The following is an 18,725-nucleotide window of genomic DNA, read 5'->3' on the forward strand; positions in this document are numbered from 1 at the left end:
CAACAGGATGAAGTGAGGAAAGCAGAATCAGTGCTCATCCAATTACATTTGTAATTATGTTCTATGATTTCTGCTTAAACAGAAGCTAGTTGAAAAGGCTAGGATATTAGTTTAAAGGTCCCACAGAAAGATCACATAGGCATTTGTCAGCATGCTCAAAGGACATTAGTAAAGAACAAGGAGCACTTCAGAAAGGAGAGTTTTCATGTCACATTCTTAGACTTCAAGACAATACAGAGCATTAAACTGTTATAATCACACAGCTATGACACTTGATCATGACAAGGAACACTGGGTTTCACTGACTGGCTGTTTATGAAATGGAGTTAATGGGGCAAGTCTGATGAACAGAAAATTCACATCTAAATGTTAGTTGCTTTTCCTCACTGAAATCAGATTTCTAAACCTAGTCTCCTCCCAGCATCCTGCCCCTTCCCCACTCCACCAAACACACACATTCATAAACCCCGTCTCTGCATGGATTTGCAGTCAAAGGTTCTATTTAGTAACACATGTGCCTGACATTGTTCTACTTTCTATACATAATGAGCACCACTCTCTTCTCAGTAACCTCTAAGCCCTTGTTTTCCATTTCACAGGCAGGGGTACTGACATTTTGCTTCACGTCTAGGTAGGACACATATCTGAAAAAAAACATATTTCAGGGTGATAATGCTAAGGCAAATCTATGCATATGAAGAGACTGCTGCCGAGCCGCAGGCAGGAGGCACATGGATTTATTTCACAGTATTGATGATGAATCTCTGTTGACTCTTTTTTCCCAAGACCTCCAGGAACAGCACAAATATCCCACACTGTTGACACAGAATGTTTTATAAATGTGTAACGACATTCAAGTTTTACCTAGTCTTGAAAATTCCAACTTAACCATGTGATTAGAGAAATACTCTGTCCAAGATACACAGAAAATGTTCTCTCGGGAAATATGTAGACAATTAGGAAAAGAAAGGATAAGTGACAGTCAAGGAAGGGATGACTTAATTTCTTGGTAATTATCTTTAAATTTGCTTTGCAGCAAAGCAAAACTTTTTAATGTGTAATTTTCAATCCAAACCATGACATTTTTGAGAGTCAAATGCAACATTATGAATCATCTTATTGAACTAAAGACATAAAAAGGGACTACAATCTGAAAACTAGGAGGCCACACTATCTACAGCCCAGGTATGAGGACCAGAGTTGGTGGATATATTTGGGGGGGAGGAAGGAGCAGGATCATATGCCTGAATGTTAAGATTGTCAACAATGCATAGGACTTGAAGATATGTAGCAAAGGTATTTATGAAATATATTGGCATAGTCAGTCCATCTTTAAAAATGTAAATAATAGCAAATAATCCTTTTTTCTAAAATTATAAAGACATATGTAGCAAAATCATCATCATTAATGGACAGTGTATAAGACATTGGATTGCAGGATCTTAAGTCTATGAATGGAAAAGTACTAACACTCTTCCCTCCCTAGGCAGGACACCCCTCATAATGTGATCATATTCACCAAGAAAGGACTGCTTCTAGAAATAATCAAAGAAGTCTCTCTTTTTGTTGCTTCTCAAAGGACAACAATCCCCTTAAAACTATGTGAGTTTAAAACCCCAATTTATAATTCCTGTGACAGGGAGATTACAAATTTCCCACAAGAAATAAAGTAATAAAATAACTGCCTAAGAGAAGGAGGCCACAGTATCACAGCCAAGCCTAGATGTACCTTAGTGAAACGTATTTGAAAGGATCTGGGTCCTAAGAAACTGATTAACTCTGTTGTACTGCCACATGAGAGTTGTTCATATGCAGATATCATGATAAAAGTACTTTAGAGAATTGCTGTATATTGAAATAATTTAACAGGTAGGATATGTGTCCCTGTGAATCATGTGGAGTCAGGTTTAAAACTAAGAGTTTCATAAACATATTAAAATATGAAAAACCTGAGAAAGCGAATACCTTTCCTGATACCCGCGTAAGTACTAGTAAGTCCGTTCCTCTTCTTCCTGTGTCGGTAGAGCCAGATGCTGAAGACCATGAGGATGATCCAGCAGGCTGCTCCGATTCCTGCGATGAACGCTGGCTGCTTCACCACGTCTGAAATCTGCTGAGCAAGGCTGACCTGGTCCTCAGGTGACACAGGGTTCCCATGAGAATCTGAAAGGCCATCTTCTGATGAGTTGGGAGTAAGACTTAGTGGGATGATGTAAGAATACATATATGATGTAAAACACCTGTCATTATATTTTGTTAATTTTGGACCATGATTTCTCTTTTTCATTCTGCATTACCGCAGGGAAGTGAATGAGTTCAGGAGATCACTAGTAAAATTCATTCATTTTAATTTAAAAGAAGTATGGATGTAATTTTGTGTGATCTTAGCTGAAACAAGGACAGTGGCAATCTGTTTTCTTTTTATTTTACAAGTTTGTGGGATCCCGTTTAGATTGAGTTTCAGAGAAACAGTGCTCACTAATTGAGATAAATATAAAAGTGTTAATACCATAAAATGCAATTGTACAAATAAATAATAGGTACTGAATATTGTATGTATAGAAAAGGTAGAAAAATTCTCAAAATTCTACAGAAACATCAAATATGTGCTGTAAAAAGGCTTACAATAAAATTTTACTTTTTCTATAAGCTAGATATTGAAAAATGGTGTGTGTGTGTGTGCATGCTTGTGTGTGTTTTTGCATACTCCTCCCCAAGATTATATTGCAACATCCTTCACTGTCTTAGAAACATATTATTTGAACCCACGGTCAGAATGTCCTATAAAATTAAAGATCATTAAAACACAATGACAGATTAAGATAATGTTACCATTGTAAGAACTATGAATAATCTTTCTTTTAAAATAATAACCATCACCAGCAATAGATATAAGAAAAGAACATTAAATATGTAAAAGAATTATCAAGTGTTATGAATAGTCAAAAAGACATTCTTGGTTGGATATTTTGATTCAAGAATTAAAAATTGATGGAATATATGGCTAATAAAATACGCTTATTTTACATTTATGTCTTAAGCCTACAGTGATATTTTTCAAGCCCGCCATTACTTCAGGTCACACAGAGCAGCCTGCAAAGTCTTTGTAGAAAACGCAGGACTGTCGCTCTTCCATCAAAGCTGTATGTCACTTTGTAGACACCTTGTGATGCTAGTACTGAGGTTGCCCACTGGGGAGAATTCCCAGTGGTGTCTGTAGTCTTAATGTTCTTCCCCCACAACATCTGATGACATAAGAAGGGGCTTGTGCATTTCATTAAGATTGGGGCTTTCTCACAATTATTAAATCATTTAACTTGAAAAAGATTCATGTACCACACTCTTAAAATTTTATGTTGCTTCTGCATTCATTTTGAATCTAAGATTAAATACTAAAAGAAGGGTTTATATAACTGCCTCCTGGTGACCACCTCTGTTAGAGCCTGTAAACAAGTCAGGATGGCGCCTGGCATTTTGCCAGAGAAATGTTAGAGTCTGTAAACAAGTCTGGATGGCGCCTGGCAAAATGCCAGAGGGAGTGGTTTGTGAAGTAACTCCACCGAGTCATTAAGTGTGGAGATTCCTTATTGGTTGACTGATGTATCTAGTTTATGCTAATTAAGATAAGCTGTGTGGAATGTATAAATACCACTCCTGTCCTACAATAAACGGCTCCTACTCCTGCAGTATCAACGTACACAAGTTGTTGGTCACCCCCCGGTTATTTTGCTGCAGCCGGACTGCGGCACACCTCCCCATGGGTCACAGAGATACCACCTCCTTGACTCATCATCCCAGCCATAAGGACTGCAGATATGCAGAATTGACAACTCTTAGTCACAGCAGGACCCCATGGAATCCTTCCATTTTTCTCTAAGAACAATTAGAACTCCCTGTAGGAAACCTCCTTGAACAATACCCTGAGCACCAATAAAACCCTCAGCCCATAGGTCCTCTCTCTCTGTCTCCCCACCTGCAGGCCCCGCTCACTGGCCCCTGGGCCTTCTGACTGGCTCTCGTCAGCACCTCTGCTCTTGTGGATCTGTGAGTAACCCACTCCTGCTATTTCATGTGTTCTGTTGCTTCACCTCTCTGAGTTGAATCTGATTAACACACCTGGCAGGAGCTCTCCTCCCAGCTGGGGCTCTCCTAGAGAGGAGCTATCTTGGCAGGTTAAAAAAGCCAGAAGGGCATCTGCTGGTTGAACAGTCTGCTGTGAGAAGGACACCCAGTCACAGGGGTTGGATACTTAGGCATTATGCTCTCTGTCAGGACAAAAGAGTATCCCGTGGGCTCCAGGTAAACATCCACAACCAAATCCCTTGGAGCCCAGTCAGGTAGGTTTATAGCTGCTTCACAGATCTCCAGACCAAATTCAAGAGAAATACAATCTGCTAATATAATACAGTCTGCTTTGAAATAGAAATCTTTCCAGTCCAAAAATATATTTTCCATAAAAATAATTAGTAGAACTCATTCGATAGGGATAACAATTCTTGGAAAAAAAAAAAAAAACTCCTACAGGTTTTCTTATTAAATGATATTGCATCTTAATATGATAATTGGTAGAAAAAATCAGCAGCATTCAATAGCTATGGAAACAGCCTTTCTCTGTGAAATGCTGAATTCCTTCTGTTGTGTGTATATATGTTGTGGGGGGAGGATATTTCCTTTTTTTTTTCTTGATTCCAGATTTCATACTATGGAGGATCAAGGCTGAAAACCTTATTTTCCACAAGCAGTCACCTGCCTTCAACTGTTTGTTGACTGAAAGTTTTATTTCATGTTCCAGACTCTTTTATCTCTGGTTATCCTAAAAGCACTTCATCCTCTAAAAGTTCACCAACCAGACCTATTCTTTTTATTCCTAATACATCCTTTGTATCTGCTAGGTTTATAGACTTCATGCCTATTTGCGCAAGGTTATGTTGGGTAGCTTCAGATTTTATGGAAACAGCCCAGAGAGGTTCCACGCAAGCAACCAGATGGACTGAACAAAATAAAGTGCAGTGTGACTAATGAATTAAAGCAGCCCCTCTCTACCTCAGGCTTTGTCTCCCTGCAGCTGAGGCTATATTAAGATCTGGAAAACGGGAACCCACTTATAATTTCAAGGAAATCAATTTGACCCTTAAATCCCATGATTTAAATCTTAAATAAATACAATTACATATGGTTCTTTTTCCAATTCATCTTCCAAAAACTAGGGCTAAACATCATATGTTCTAAAAACAGGTAAACAGTATCCACAATGGCTAGGGTCATTCAAGACATACCTTTTAATTTCAGTTTTAACAACCTAATGCTGACATTTGAAAAAAGTGGACAAACATTTGAATATCAGCTATAATTTTTCAATATGAACTCCCCCTATGTTATATAACATTGCAACAGATGCATCAAACAATTTTTCCTAGTTTCCTGTATTGCTTGAAATAAATCAGGAAGCTATTTTTGTTTAGTAGTTTTTATAAATCATTTAAAAATGTGTAACATGGAAAAAAAGAGTCCAAAAAAAATAATATAAAATTCTGGCCCAGATTGTGACAGTCAGCAAGCCCCACTGAAGGCTTGAATGGGCCTCTCATAATTGACTGCTGGGAGGCAGCTCCTGGCCGCTGATTTCATTTTGTCCTCGTTCACCTTCTCACAATCACATCAGTAATGTGCACCTTTCTAGCCTGTACCATTTCAAGCCTCCCATAGAATATATATTTCCTTTCCTGCATTCTGTTGGTGCAGGGACAACCTTGGAAGCCCACATTAAGAAACTAGGGCTCTTCAGCTTACAACACAAAACAACTAAGTGAAACAGAGTCCTACTGGACAACTAGAACTGTAGTAGACTTTACTGTGTTATGTCTTATAAACTTTGCAAGTTTATGCATTACAGCAGCTAGCATTGTCTTAACAATGAAACATTAACAACATTTTCAAAATAAATATGAAATTCTTTAGGTATTGCAACAGAGTTAATCAAAGTCAAATGTTTCTTTTACTTTTATTATGAAATAATTCCAGGATGTCATTCATACTTATTTAATATGCCAAAATGGTATGTATTCATTTGTGAAGCATAAAGATTGCTACAAATGATCCTTTTTCATAATTTGCATCTGACATAAAATATTACTGATGCTTAACTTCTGATTTGCAATATACAGACACAAACCAGACTGTATACTTCTTGGCCTCTTTCCTAATTTGAATATTAACTCTTAAAATCTAACCTTTGTATCCCCACTTCTTAGTTGCAATATTGTTTTATTGACATTTCTGTTGTTGCTTGTTTTACATGTAAATAGCAATCACTTACTAATTCATATAGCATGTTCACAAGAGTTTGTCTATAGTGATTTCTAGTAATGAAACCCAGGTCAGGTTTGCTGTTTTTTTTTTTTTTTTAATTCATGTAAAATTTTTGAAACACAAATTGATTTAAATTTGAGTAATTAGCATAGAAACATTCCAGTGCTCTGACATCTCAACGAATCTTCTTCTTTTCTAGAAAGCATTTAACACTTTAAACAGACATCAATGTAAATATAAGTGCACACTACTGCTATACATTTCCAATACCTGGTTTAAGCTGTGAATGGAAGAATTTTTGGATTTTTAATCCAGGTAACTATGGGTCTCATGAGAACACACTATGACTTCTCTATTCACTGCAGTGTCCTTGGACTTGATTAGTAGAATTATTTAAATAGATAAAAAAATTTCCACAGGACCCAGTTATGATGATACTGAATATTACCTAACTTTTATTTGAACTATCATCTAAAATGTGTATTTGGATACGGTTAGCTTAGTTATAAGATATCTACAGTCATGCCTCACATAACAACGTTTCTATCAATGAGGAATGATTTCTATTGACTGTTGCATAAGATGATACTGGCTAATGACATCACATGTATCTTAGCTTGTGCAACTACACTCCGTGATGTTCACACAAGGACAAAATTGCTTAACAATGTCTTTGTTGGAAAGTGGCCTTGTTGGTAACCAAGGCATAACACTGTGTGCGAGTGAGTGTATTTTAAGTGAAGCTAACACCACTGTAGTGATAAGCCTCACTTCTGGATTCTATTAACTTCCAACAGTGGCTCAGACACATGTAAAAACAGCAAAGCCGGACAAGTAGTACAGTGACAGACTGTGAAACTGGACTGCTCGGACACTCACCTAACTGGATGAATTGAGGCTCACTTTTCACCCCAGGTCCAGCGCCAGTGCTGGCTGCCACTTCCACACTGTACCGGATCCCGGGAACCAGGGAGGGAATAACCACAGAAAAGGTAGAACCATCTACTGTCTTGTTTATATGGTATCGGGTTTCATTGCCCAGACACCAAACCTGGAAGAAGTACATAATGAAAATCAAGCTGGTAAAATTTCCAAGATAATGCAAAAATCAACATAGGATGAAGATGGACTTTAGACCTTGACACAGTTGAGATGCCTCATGAACCACCAACCCAAGGTTTCAAAAAAGTCATTCTTCTCCAAGATGGAGCTCTAAGAAGACTCTTCCAGTCAAGTCCAGTATTGGTAATAGCTCCCTATTGGAGAATTGTAATAGTTACACTTCCTCAAATATCTTAAAGGATTGTATAAGGTGAATCTACAAATTTTTGCTTAAAGATAATCATTCCTCTCAATCCACATCATATCACATATCATTAGGTTTTTATTTAAAAAAATTTTAATAGCATGAGGTTATTTGTCAGGAAAAACAGGACTCTGCAAAAAGTTATACATATCCAGGTAAAGAATAACAATGTGCGTAAAATTATTCAACACTTGTGTGATAGATGTGGTGCCTGATGCCCAGGCATCACAAGACAAAGGTGAGGAGGGAACTCTGTCTGACACTTCAACAGTTCCCTGGGATAGAATCACCTGGCACTGTCACATCACATTTCATATCAAACTCATGAAGTGGTTGATTTAAAAGAAGAGTGAGTTTCTGCATAATCCAAAGCAGTATGTATAAATAAGATTATTAAAAATAAAACTGTACTCCAGGAGGAAAAAAACATCTGAGGCTTTTATTCAGCTTTTGGTATGCTGAACTATCATCAATGAGATAAATTAGCAATCTGGTATTATAGTTAAAGGAGAATATTAACTAGTCTTTCACAACATCCATAAGATCATAAAGAATAAGAGTACATATTCGAAGTGCAAGAAAGACATTCTATAATGAGAAAGTTATCGTATGCCTCATTAACTTTGATAGTAATATTTGTGATAGGAAATTGTATTTGGATTCAGTTTCCATAAGAGAATAATCCGTGCAGGAGTGAAGAACACTCTATATTCCTTATGATATCCTCGAGCTAAATGTAGGATTAGCTTCAAGTGGACTACTGTCCACACTGGAATAGGAAATGGGATTTTAAATTAATCTAAAAACACCAACATCCTCTACTACTTGGTCAATAACCTTTAATTTTGTTCTTTGAAATTTAATATTATTTTAATATAGTTTCAACGTGTAATGCCACCGAATGGTCAGACGCTATATCAGGATCTGACCATTTGGAAATAAAGACTCCTTTGTGAATCTTTTTCCCCCCAATTACATTACACAGCTGAACTGAAGCCACAAACTGATTTTGTACCAGTCAATCAGGTTCTGAAAGGCATTTTATTATTTTAAATTGACCATGAAGTTAAGTGAAATCCACCCTTTCACATTTCTTGAGGAAAGAAATGAGTTTTGACTCTTAGGGGAAAATGCCTACATTATACAATTTTGCGTGAGAGCTGAGACATCACCTCATTTTAAATCCTTAAAAATCTTCTGTAACAGTCTATTTTTCTAGACTGAAACATAGCATCCTGTCACTCATCAGTATTGAAATAACCTTGAAACTTGTGAGAAAGCACTTAAAAGTATGGATATTTTTACCTTCTAATAATTCAGTTACACTAGAAAAAGCCTTATTTAAAATATCTCGAAACATCCACAGTGCATTTATAGTCATATTTTAAATATTTTTTAAAGCAGCCCTATTGATATACTTAAATTTCACAAAATGTTGTTTTTAAATTTGATTTAAAAATAATTTAAAAATAAAATATCAAACCCAAAATTAAGTTTAGATTGTTTTTTAGTTATCAAACAAATAAATTTGCTACTCAAAAGAATGTATGAACGTCATTTGGGTCTTAACTAAGGATGCACATCAGAACTACCTAGAGAGATTTACCAGGATACACATGTAAGGGACCTGTCAGATCAACTGCATTGGAATCTCCGAGAGTGGTGGCAAGGCACCTGTACGGGGAAAATGGTTCTACCAGTGATTCTGCTGTTGGCCTACACTTGAAAATCCCTGACCTATACTAGTGAAGGTAGATATGTCCTATGTCCTGTCAATGGACACATATCAAGGTGTGTCTACTCTAACCTCAGTTATGCATCAATAACTTCATATCACCTTCATAAAATCAGTTTCACATCCTAACAAATGGACTGAAATATTTACATATAGAAATTAATATACTAAGTATCATTATTTAGCTAGTGAACTACAAAAATGACTCAGACATTAGAGAAATACAGATCACTCAGCAGAGAAGTACATCTTTTATAGTTAAAATTCTTCTAGTATGTAGTAAGTTTATGTAACTGTTGAAAAAGTACACATAAAAATGTACACATTTATTTTCTATTTATATTTATCCATTTTTGACAGCACATTAAGACCATCCTATAATACAGATTCATTAATAAGTTCAAACACAATCTTTCAGCTAAGTCTCATGTCTCCATCTCAGTTTTTGATGCATCTTGGCATGCTTGAAAATATTTGCGTAAAATGAATCCATGTTAAGATTGTCCATATTTATTGAATAGAGCTGCTTTATTTCATAGGGAAATAATTATTCAGAATCTATATCCAGAGACATGATATTTTGTTTTGAAACAAAAACAAGAGATATATAAAAATATGATTTCCACACACACCAAAATAATTTTTCCAACTTTGTTCAAAGTTTCTAAAATTTCAAAGATGTAAAAGAGTTAAATTAAATTAAAAAGTTAGAAAAAATCTAGTAAAATGTGACTTTCTATTTAGCCAATCCCATAGTGCAATTCAATTCTGAAAAATATGTTAAAGCATTTTTCAGAGAGAAAAATGTTATTACCATTTAAATCTGTTGATTTTGTAAAATTAGATAGATGTGTAAGTTTTGTAACCATTTGGACTGTCTCTTGCAATTTTTTTTTTAATAACTTTTCTAGCAAAGAAATTATTCCACAATCTATCCAAGACTAGGTCTGTAAATAATTGTACATGTTGGTAGTTTTACCAGCAGATGGCGCCAAATATCTATAAACAATTTATTTAGCCTTGTCAGTAGAAGAGGGTGTCCATCAGTAAATTAGCATATGTGTATTACCTTATATTCTTGAACCATTCCATTTTGAGTGTCTTCTGGAGGTGGCTGCCAACTGACCAGGATTGCTGTTCCATTTCCATCATTCTTTGATACAGTTACACTTTGGGGTGGGGCACTTGGTGCTATTAAATTGTTTCAAAAAGCAGATATATTAAAGTGTGCTACAGAACACTGAAAAGCAGATAATTAATACTTATTAATTAATATAAGTAAATATCAATAGTGAACTGATTAAAATTAATATTTAAAATTAAAAAGGAGTATATGGATTTTAAATTCAATATCTGCATGACTCAAAGATGTAAGCCACTTAGTGTTAATAGTCCAAAACTACTTATTTTTTTCCTCAACCTTACCAACCTGATGTTATTGTGAATTTCTATAATCAAAATTATATAGATTATCTCCATGAAACATGAAAGGACTTCTATTTGTACTGCTTTGTAACCCTTATTTCCTGTTTCCCCAAAACATGAAAAGTATAAAAAAATGAATGCTAATCAGGATATTAACCACATCCTATCACTAATCCAAGTAGTGGCAAGGAGACATTATTAATGTTTTCTATGGAGTGTAGTTGTGACACAAAACTATTTACATAAATAATACTTTTTAATTTCTAGTTTTATGGTAACCAGTCATACTGGTTTGCCTAGAAATGAGGGATTTCCAGATAGGGGACGAAAAAGGACAGAATGATAATTCTGGAAAGTCCTGGAAAACCTGGGTGTTACTCACCTTCTTTATAAATCATTAATCAAAGCAACATTCAATAAATGGGTGGTGGAAAAGCAAGCAAATTGAGAGTGAGTCCATCTTTGAAGGTGGACTGGAGTTCTGAGTAATTCAACAGACCCTGTCTATGTCATTAAGTAACATAAGGTTCACATTTGCACTTTTTTATGTATAGGCCACTAATGAAGCAAATCAACTCTTACAGCATTTTAGTTTTTCTGTTTAACAGAAAATAGTTGTTCTATTTAAACAAAATTTCTTAACAAAGTATATATATCAAGACAGTTAAACAATGGATTCTATTATCATGTATAGCTAAAAAGAATCCATTTAAAAAAAAAAAGACAAACATTCAAGACACTCTTAACATTTTAACAATAAGTTAATAAAAGCCCAACAAATCTCCTGCAGTGCGCAGATATCACACACTCCATATACTTGCCTTCTTCTAAGGTTTTGGCAAACTTGATTTCGCTATCTGCTCCTTGAAATTCATTAAAAAAAGGGCGAGCCTTAATTTCATAGTTGACTCCCTTTCTGAGATCAGGGATAACCACACTATTTTTGGTTGGAGTTCTCACTTCAAAAACTAACCACTCCGATTCACCATGGTTGGCTCCAGATGGCCGATAGAGAATTTTATATCCTTGAATATACTGAGACTGTTGGTCCACCTATTAAAATGACAAAAATAAAAATGCAATCACTCATAGCTTTTTATTGCTTATTGCAAAATAATAAAAAATGAAGTGCAACAAAACACATTTTTTTTTCTATCAGGTTTCACCCTGAGTATTTCTAGTTCACCTAAGTTAATACTTAAAAAATCTTTTATCTTTTATAGGATGATATTAATTTCTGTGCCTTATGAATAAATATGAAGTGTCATAGCAGTTCTGAGATATATCAGCTAGAGACACGTGAAGGTCAAGGGCATGTGTTTTACTACTTCCTGATCTTAAAAGCCTACTTAATACTACTTGGAAATATTTCTAAGATTAAAAAAATCCTTTGATAATGGGCCTATCATAAGTTGCAAATTCACAGTTAATATTTTGGAGTTTTGTCCCCCGAGAGGGGTAGAGTTCATTATTTCATTATATAAACAAAAAGAAATATACACAGATAAGAAGCTTTTATTGATAAAAGTCCATCCATGGCTACCATAGTAAATGACAGTCCTGTGTTACATGAGAAAGTTGTCATGGCATAGAAGTGAGCAACAGGTAGTTAAATTATATCTTATATATATATATTGATCTCAGACAAGCCACCTGCTTATTAAGACTGAGATCAAATATTACAAGAACAACTCACTGTCCAGTGCACTTCAATTGATGAGGAAGAAAGGATGGTGGGATTGTGGAGGTGCAGGACGACGTTTCCCAGTTCTCTCTGGACCTGCTTGTGGTCCACCCCCTGACTCGTCGGTGGAACATCTGCAAAGATTCAAGAAGACCCTGTCAGGCCCCGCACCATGCTACTGAACTGAAGCAAAGCAGCGTGAAGCAGTCCTTTCAATCACAGCCACTCTTAGAAAAGAAGACTCACTGGGCCTAGGAAGCCAACCTGCACTACAGAACAAAATAAGAACAACTTAGCCTTTTCTTTAGGATCAGAAGACTAGGGACATACAGAGAAAGAGGAGGGGAAGGGAACCAGTAGAGGGCCTGTAGAGAGCCTGAGGGCAAGAATCAAAAAGACAACGGCAAATAGTAAAGTGTGAGGGCTGCTCCCACCATGTCATGATCATGTTCAGCTGAGAGTGAGGCTAGGCAGTCCTCTCCGAGCCTGAGCGTTATAACCTTCCAGAAGGATCCCAACTAAGCAAGGAGGAGAACAACCAGACCTGTTAGCAGAGAGTTGGGCAAGGAACAGCAGAGAAACTTGGGCAGCAGAAGCAAGCCCAGAAAGAAGCCCAACAGCTACATTTCATAAGAGAGCCCTGGTCTCTTCCCAGGCAGGCAGGGTGGATAAGGAAGAAGCAGGAATATGGGATGCAGAAGGCACTACTGAGGCCAATAAAATAAATCTGATTAGATCCATGAGCAAAGAACTTATTAACATCATCTTAATTGATGATGATTTAGGTTAGTTATTGTATCAGAGTAAAGAATGCTTAATAAAGAGTTCTCGATCGCAAAAATTCCCAAAGTTCAGCCATTTTGCAATGGCAGTCTTTTATGTTATTTTAGAAAATTTCATATTAGAAAGAAAAATTGAAAGTGATGCCTAAAAATGTAATTTTGAAATGCTTATGAATTGATCCTTTTATTTTTCTTGTTCTCCTCCTGAAAGAAACGTTTTATAATTCAGAAAGGCTTTTCCCCACACTCAAAATTGGACTGGCAGGAAACCTTAATATTGCTCTATCCCTACAGCTTCACAGGTATTGGAATCCCTCTATGCATTGTTCAGAACTCACTCACTATTTAAAATAACTGTCATCCTCTTATGGATACTCTATATACTGTCTTTCATTCTGTGTAAGTGTACATTTCTTTTAAATAATAGGGCTCAAGAATCTTTCAAGGACACGACATGTGGAGGTAGAATAATAGCAATAGTGGTGACAGCCACCCCATCCCAACAATGACCACCATCCACCCAATTCCACCCCTGGCTGCCAGTTTCTTAGCTCCTCCTCCTTGCAGAGTCCAATCTTGCGCTTGGTGACAAGGAGCTAACTCCAATGTGACACAGGTCCGTCTACCTGACTCCTATACTACAAACCTGTGCTCTGTATGTATGAATGTTTAACTTTTGGTTACAGCTCATTCATTGGTGTCTCCACTTGGTGAAGACTCTGGTGCAACCATATTCCCCAAATGGTTATAGACACTATGCCTGTTCCCTTGGAAATCAATTGCCAACAAATTTTCCCTGAACTTTCTGCATGATTTCCTTTCCCTTACAGCATATGCATTCTGTAATCTCCGGTGGAATTTTTTTTTTCTTTTTTTAGGTCCTTTCCAAGATTTCTACTATGATCATGATCCTCAGTTGGGTTGTACAGTGTCTCAAAAGCAGATTAAGAACTAAGTAATAAAACATGCCTCTATTATTTTCACTCATTGGTTCCTTCTTGTGTCCTGGAGTCAGAAAAAAGCATGTTATCGTCCACATGGCAGTCTCCTAAAATATTAAGGAAAGGATGTCATGTTTCCTCTAACTTCTTTCTTTTGGGGCTAATCATGCCAAGAGCATTGCATTTCCTCTGTGAAGTGATCTTCGGCTTTCCATGCAGCCTCCTGCACTGTGTTCTCTTAAAAGTCCATCTGAAAATGCAGTGCTCACAGCAAACCCATTTGTGATTTGACCAGTTTGCAGTGAAAGAGATGACGCCTTGATCCAGAAACAATTCTGCTATTCCAGCAAAGACAACATTGGCTCTTTTGGCAGCTACATCACTCAGGGTTTGCAGATAGGTGTTTGAGTTGACTCCAAACACTTAAGTCTTCCCACCTCCCAGAGCACCAACACGCATACACTTCTATTCCTGTAAGCCTAGAGTTCTCAGACTATCCTTTTATAGCTAATTTTTTAAACCTCAGTTCAAGTACCCGACTCTTTAATTTGCTCTGTTAATTTCAATCATGTTAGTGTTGGCTCTTCATTCCAGTCTGTCAAGATATATTTAATTCTGATTCTCTCACTTGGCTGACTAGCTCTCTTTCTTGGTTTTATGATAGCTGCAAATTTTATGAACTTTATTTTTAATCTGGACACTGAAAAAAAACCAAAAGTAATTATGGCATTTTTTAAAAAAAATTAAATCTATGCTCATATATTGATTTAATTTATTCTGTATGCTTGTTTGCTGATTAATTTGTTCTGATAGAGATTAATTCAGTCTGTGGCCAGTCCCGAAGAATGCACTTATTTAGTTCCATTCCAAAGGCAAAAATACCGAAATGCAGAAGGATTGCCTATCTTCCTCAATGTCACAGAGCTACAAGACTGAAGAGCTGAGATGAAAATGTCTTTGACTTCCAAATGTGTGCCTGTTTCCCCCTATATCAGTTTCTGGTTGACATAGATTCATTTCCCTTAGGTTGTTCCTCCAGCTATGCATAAACAAAGGGAAGTTGATTAAAACTTTCTTTTTTTAATAAAATTAATATTCAGATAAAATATTAACTACCTCCTCCCTTACAAATGACAGTATAGATTATAAAACCGTTCACATGAATGCAAGATAGAATCAGATGAAGTAGTAGTATGACTTTTGGTTAGAGTCCACTGGATAGAGACCCCTGTACTGGGGACAAAAGTTTAAATTCATTTTACAGCTGTCATAGTTTCTGCATTCTTTACAAATGCGTATCCAATATTGAAAACCTCAAACTGCCTCAGGGCGGGCTCCAAGTGTATTAAAGCTCCTGATGAGGTGACTCATAACAGCAAATATAGGCATCTGGGTGTGTTGAATTCACACAGCCAGAGACAGACAGACGTGGGCATGTTCTTTAGCTCAGCTTGCTTTCTCTTGAATTCTGAGGCAGAATTCCTTCCATAAAGATTGTTAATACACATATTAGAAAAGACAAAATGTGCAGACCCCTTCTGAACCAGGAGAAAAGTTGTTCTGGTCTTTTAGTCACCTTACCCAGAACTTGTTTCTTTCATCAGAACTAATTTGCGATTTTTCCTTTGGAAATGTTAACTTATGAGAGAAACGTTGATTCCCCTCTATGTTGGCAAAAAGAATTTTGTATTTCTAATTACCACCTCTAAGAATTATCTTTCCATGCTAATATAAGAACAAGCACATTTAATTGCAATGACATTCGGTTATAAGAAAGGTAAAGGTTAATTCAAATGATTCTTTTTTTTCAATGTAATATAAGAGTATCAGAGCACTAAAATAATTAAATGAGCAAGAGAGTAAAAGGTAATAATAATTTATCTACTGAGAGATAAAATAATTTCTCTTCAGAGAATGTAAAAGCCATATCCAAAACAGTTCAAGTGAACCAAATTTTGAGTCTTAAATGGCTTAGAAACAGCCTTACACATGTCCTTTTTTTTTTCTTTTTATCTATTTCTTCAACCTACCTTTGATCAATCTATAGGTATTTTCCATTGAAGAGTCTCAAATAATTTGGCTGACATAATCAACAATGAAAGACTAGTCAAACAAATATAAAGACCTAAATTTTTTTCATGCTCTGTAGGAGGGTGATTGGACATAGGAATTAAGAACAAGTTCCCAAATATCTCCTACATTTGTGTGATTTTGAAAAAGTATGACTTTATTAAGATAGAAATCCTGAAAATTCACTCAGAAGGTAATGAGTACTGAATTTAAGCATGAATAGTATATTCAATGTTAAATACAATTACCTTATGATTAAGATATTATATCCACATATATCTATACTTAAAAATAAAAAAAATTGAATACAATACACAAACATTCATGTAATATTTTTGCCTTAAGGATTTGTATTTTTATGAGAAACAGTTCTCTCTGTTATCAACCTTACCTTCTTATTCCCAAAACAGAAAATAATAAAGTTTGTGGACACTGTGTCTGTGTATTTAAAAAATTAGTTAAGCAATTTGAACAGAGTGTAAATGTACAATCCTAGCATTTAGTACAAATGATGTGCCTGTACAATTATAACTCTAAGGATAAGTAGGTGTCACCAGGTTAAGTAAATCAATATTTACCTTGTGTTTTCACTGGGTCTGATATTTGGCTTGGATCACTAATTCCATAAGCGTTAGCTGCCCTCACAAGGAAAAGGTAAATTGCATTAGGTTTGAGTCCTTTAATGGCAAATGTTTCTGTTTTCACATTCTCTGCTACGGTCTGCCAGCTGCTACCAGATGCATGGCTAAGGACAGATACAGAAGTTAGAACATGCATATTAAATGCATAATTTTTTTTTAAACAAAAGAACAACCAAAAAAATGTCCTTTTCACTCTACCTGAAGGCTTCTATAATATAAGATGTTGGAGTTGCTCCTGAATTCAAATTTGGTTGCCATGATAAAGTGACTGTGTTTCTGCTGACATCTGTGACTTCCGGTTTTGAAGGGGCACTAGGGATTAAATTTGGGTCAGTAGGTCTTGGAGGTTGAACTGGAACTCCAAATTCTAACAAGTGGGAAAGAGATAAAAGGAAGCTGTTTATACATGTACAGATAAGCATATAAATGTAGATGACTTATCCACACATCTACTCAGGGACAGGATGTTTACTTCATCAATTTACCATAAAGTAAACAACTAACTTCATTTTCAGCTTCTTTTTAAGGCAAAAACAATAATTTACCTTGGACTTCAATGTAAGCACTCCACGTGGCCTCACCACTGGGGGTCGATGCGATGCAGGTGTACCGACCAGTGTCACCCAGCTGCAGAGGCAGACAGAAGATAAATATTTGCAACAATCAAGAGCTTACTGGGCTGGAAAAGCAATTACAGGTTTGTATATGGTCCATGAATATGGATAACTGCATTAAAATTCACTAAGTAGGAACATTCCCTTAATCGAACATATTTTTATTGAATCCAAAACATTACATGAGGACAGGAAAAAAATTTATATGATTATTCTCATTGTATAATAGAATATAATATTAATTACATTAACTAAAAATTTATAATTGACATCACTATCAATACCAGGGACAATAAATAATTGCTAAGGTATATAATTCTTCAAAATCAAAGGGCTAATCTTTATGGCTAAATTATATCTCTATGATTAATAAGTCACAAAATAAGGCTTACTGCATATTTTATCACTGTAACACTTATATGGATATTTGAGACAAACAGATGTTGTAGAAAAAGAATATGCATGAAATATTTTCTTATAATTTAAAAAAAGTAATCATTCTTATTTTCCCTAATTTTTTAAATGAAAACTTAAGGCAATCTATGAAGTATAAAGCCAAATTCCTGCCTGAATGAACACTCTCTCACCTTTCTGAAGATGGAATGCCAAAAAACAAACACAGACCACACATTCAATTTTAAAATCATTAGCAGCTCAATAAACCTCTATACTTCTGCTTATTCTAATAATTCTATCTTCAAGTAACATTTGATAAAACAAAATCATTGTCATCTTGCTCTGGCAATTGCAATAACAAAGTCACAACAGTTGTAACACAAAAGCACAACATATTAACTTTTGTGGCATATAGAAATTAACTGTGATGCTGATTAAAAATTCCAAAGAAGCCACCCACAATAGGTAATAAAGCTATTTCAATTTATGTTTACTGCTGTCAAAACTAACTCTTTCATATGCTTAAGGAGCTTGTCTGATCTTGACCTAAAAAAGAAAAAGAAAATCAAAACAAATAATACAGTCCTGAAAAATCAGGTATGGGATATGACACCCAGGAAGGTAAATTCCTAAATTGTTTCCCCAAATCTGTGGGCTTTCAATCATTTAACATTCTGATTTGAAATGCTTAGTCAGTGTGTGCATTGCTTTATAGCTTCCTTTACATGTACAGTGCTTTGGAACTGCAAAATTTTGAACCAAATAATCAAAATAGAAAAACTGTTAAATACCACTGCACATAAAATGTTACTGGAATATAAC

The 18,725-nt window shown here is 35.6% G+C and overlaps 1 protein-coding gene across 1 annotated transcript in view; it reads right to left on the minus strand.

Moving 5' to 3' along the window:
• Robo1 (roundabout guidance receptor 1) overlaps window positions 1–18,725 on the minus strand; it is a 379,533-nt gene that overhangs the window by 52,178 nt on the left and 308,630 nt on the right. Inside the window, exons 11-18 of the mRNA XM_076868692.2 lie at window positions 17,439–17,520; window positions 17,092–17,260; window positions 16,831–16,997; window positions 12,472–12,593; window positions 11,597–11,828; window positions 10,420–10,541; window positions 7,189–7,360; window positions 1,966–2,163 (exon numbers count right to left, since the gene is read on the minus strand). Of these exons, the coding sequence (XP_076724807.2) occupies window positions 1,966–2,163; window positions 7,189–7,360; window positions 10,420–10,541; window positions 11,597–11,828; window positions 12,472–12,593; window positions 16,831–16,997; window positions 17,092–17,260; window positions 17,439–17,520 (1,264 nt within the window). The remainder of the gene's footprint in view (window positions 1–1,965; window positions 2,164–7,188; window positions 7,361–10,419; window positions 10,542–11,596; window positions 11,829–12,471; window positions 12,594–16,830; window positions 16,998–17,091; window positions 17,261–17,438; window positions 17,521–18,725) is intronic.

This window comes from Callospermophilus lateralis, chromosome 10, assembly GCF_048772815.1.
Source record: "Callospermophilus lateralis isolate mCalLat2 chromosome 10, mCalLat2.hap1, whole genome shotgun sequence".
In the NCBI taxonomy this organism is placed as follows: domain Eukaryota; kingdom Metazoa; phylum Chordata; class Mammalia; order Rodentia; family Sciuridae; genus Callospermophilus; species Callospermophilus lateralis.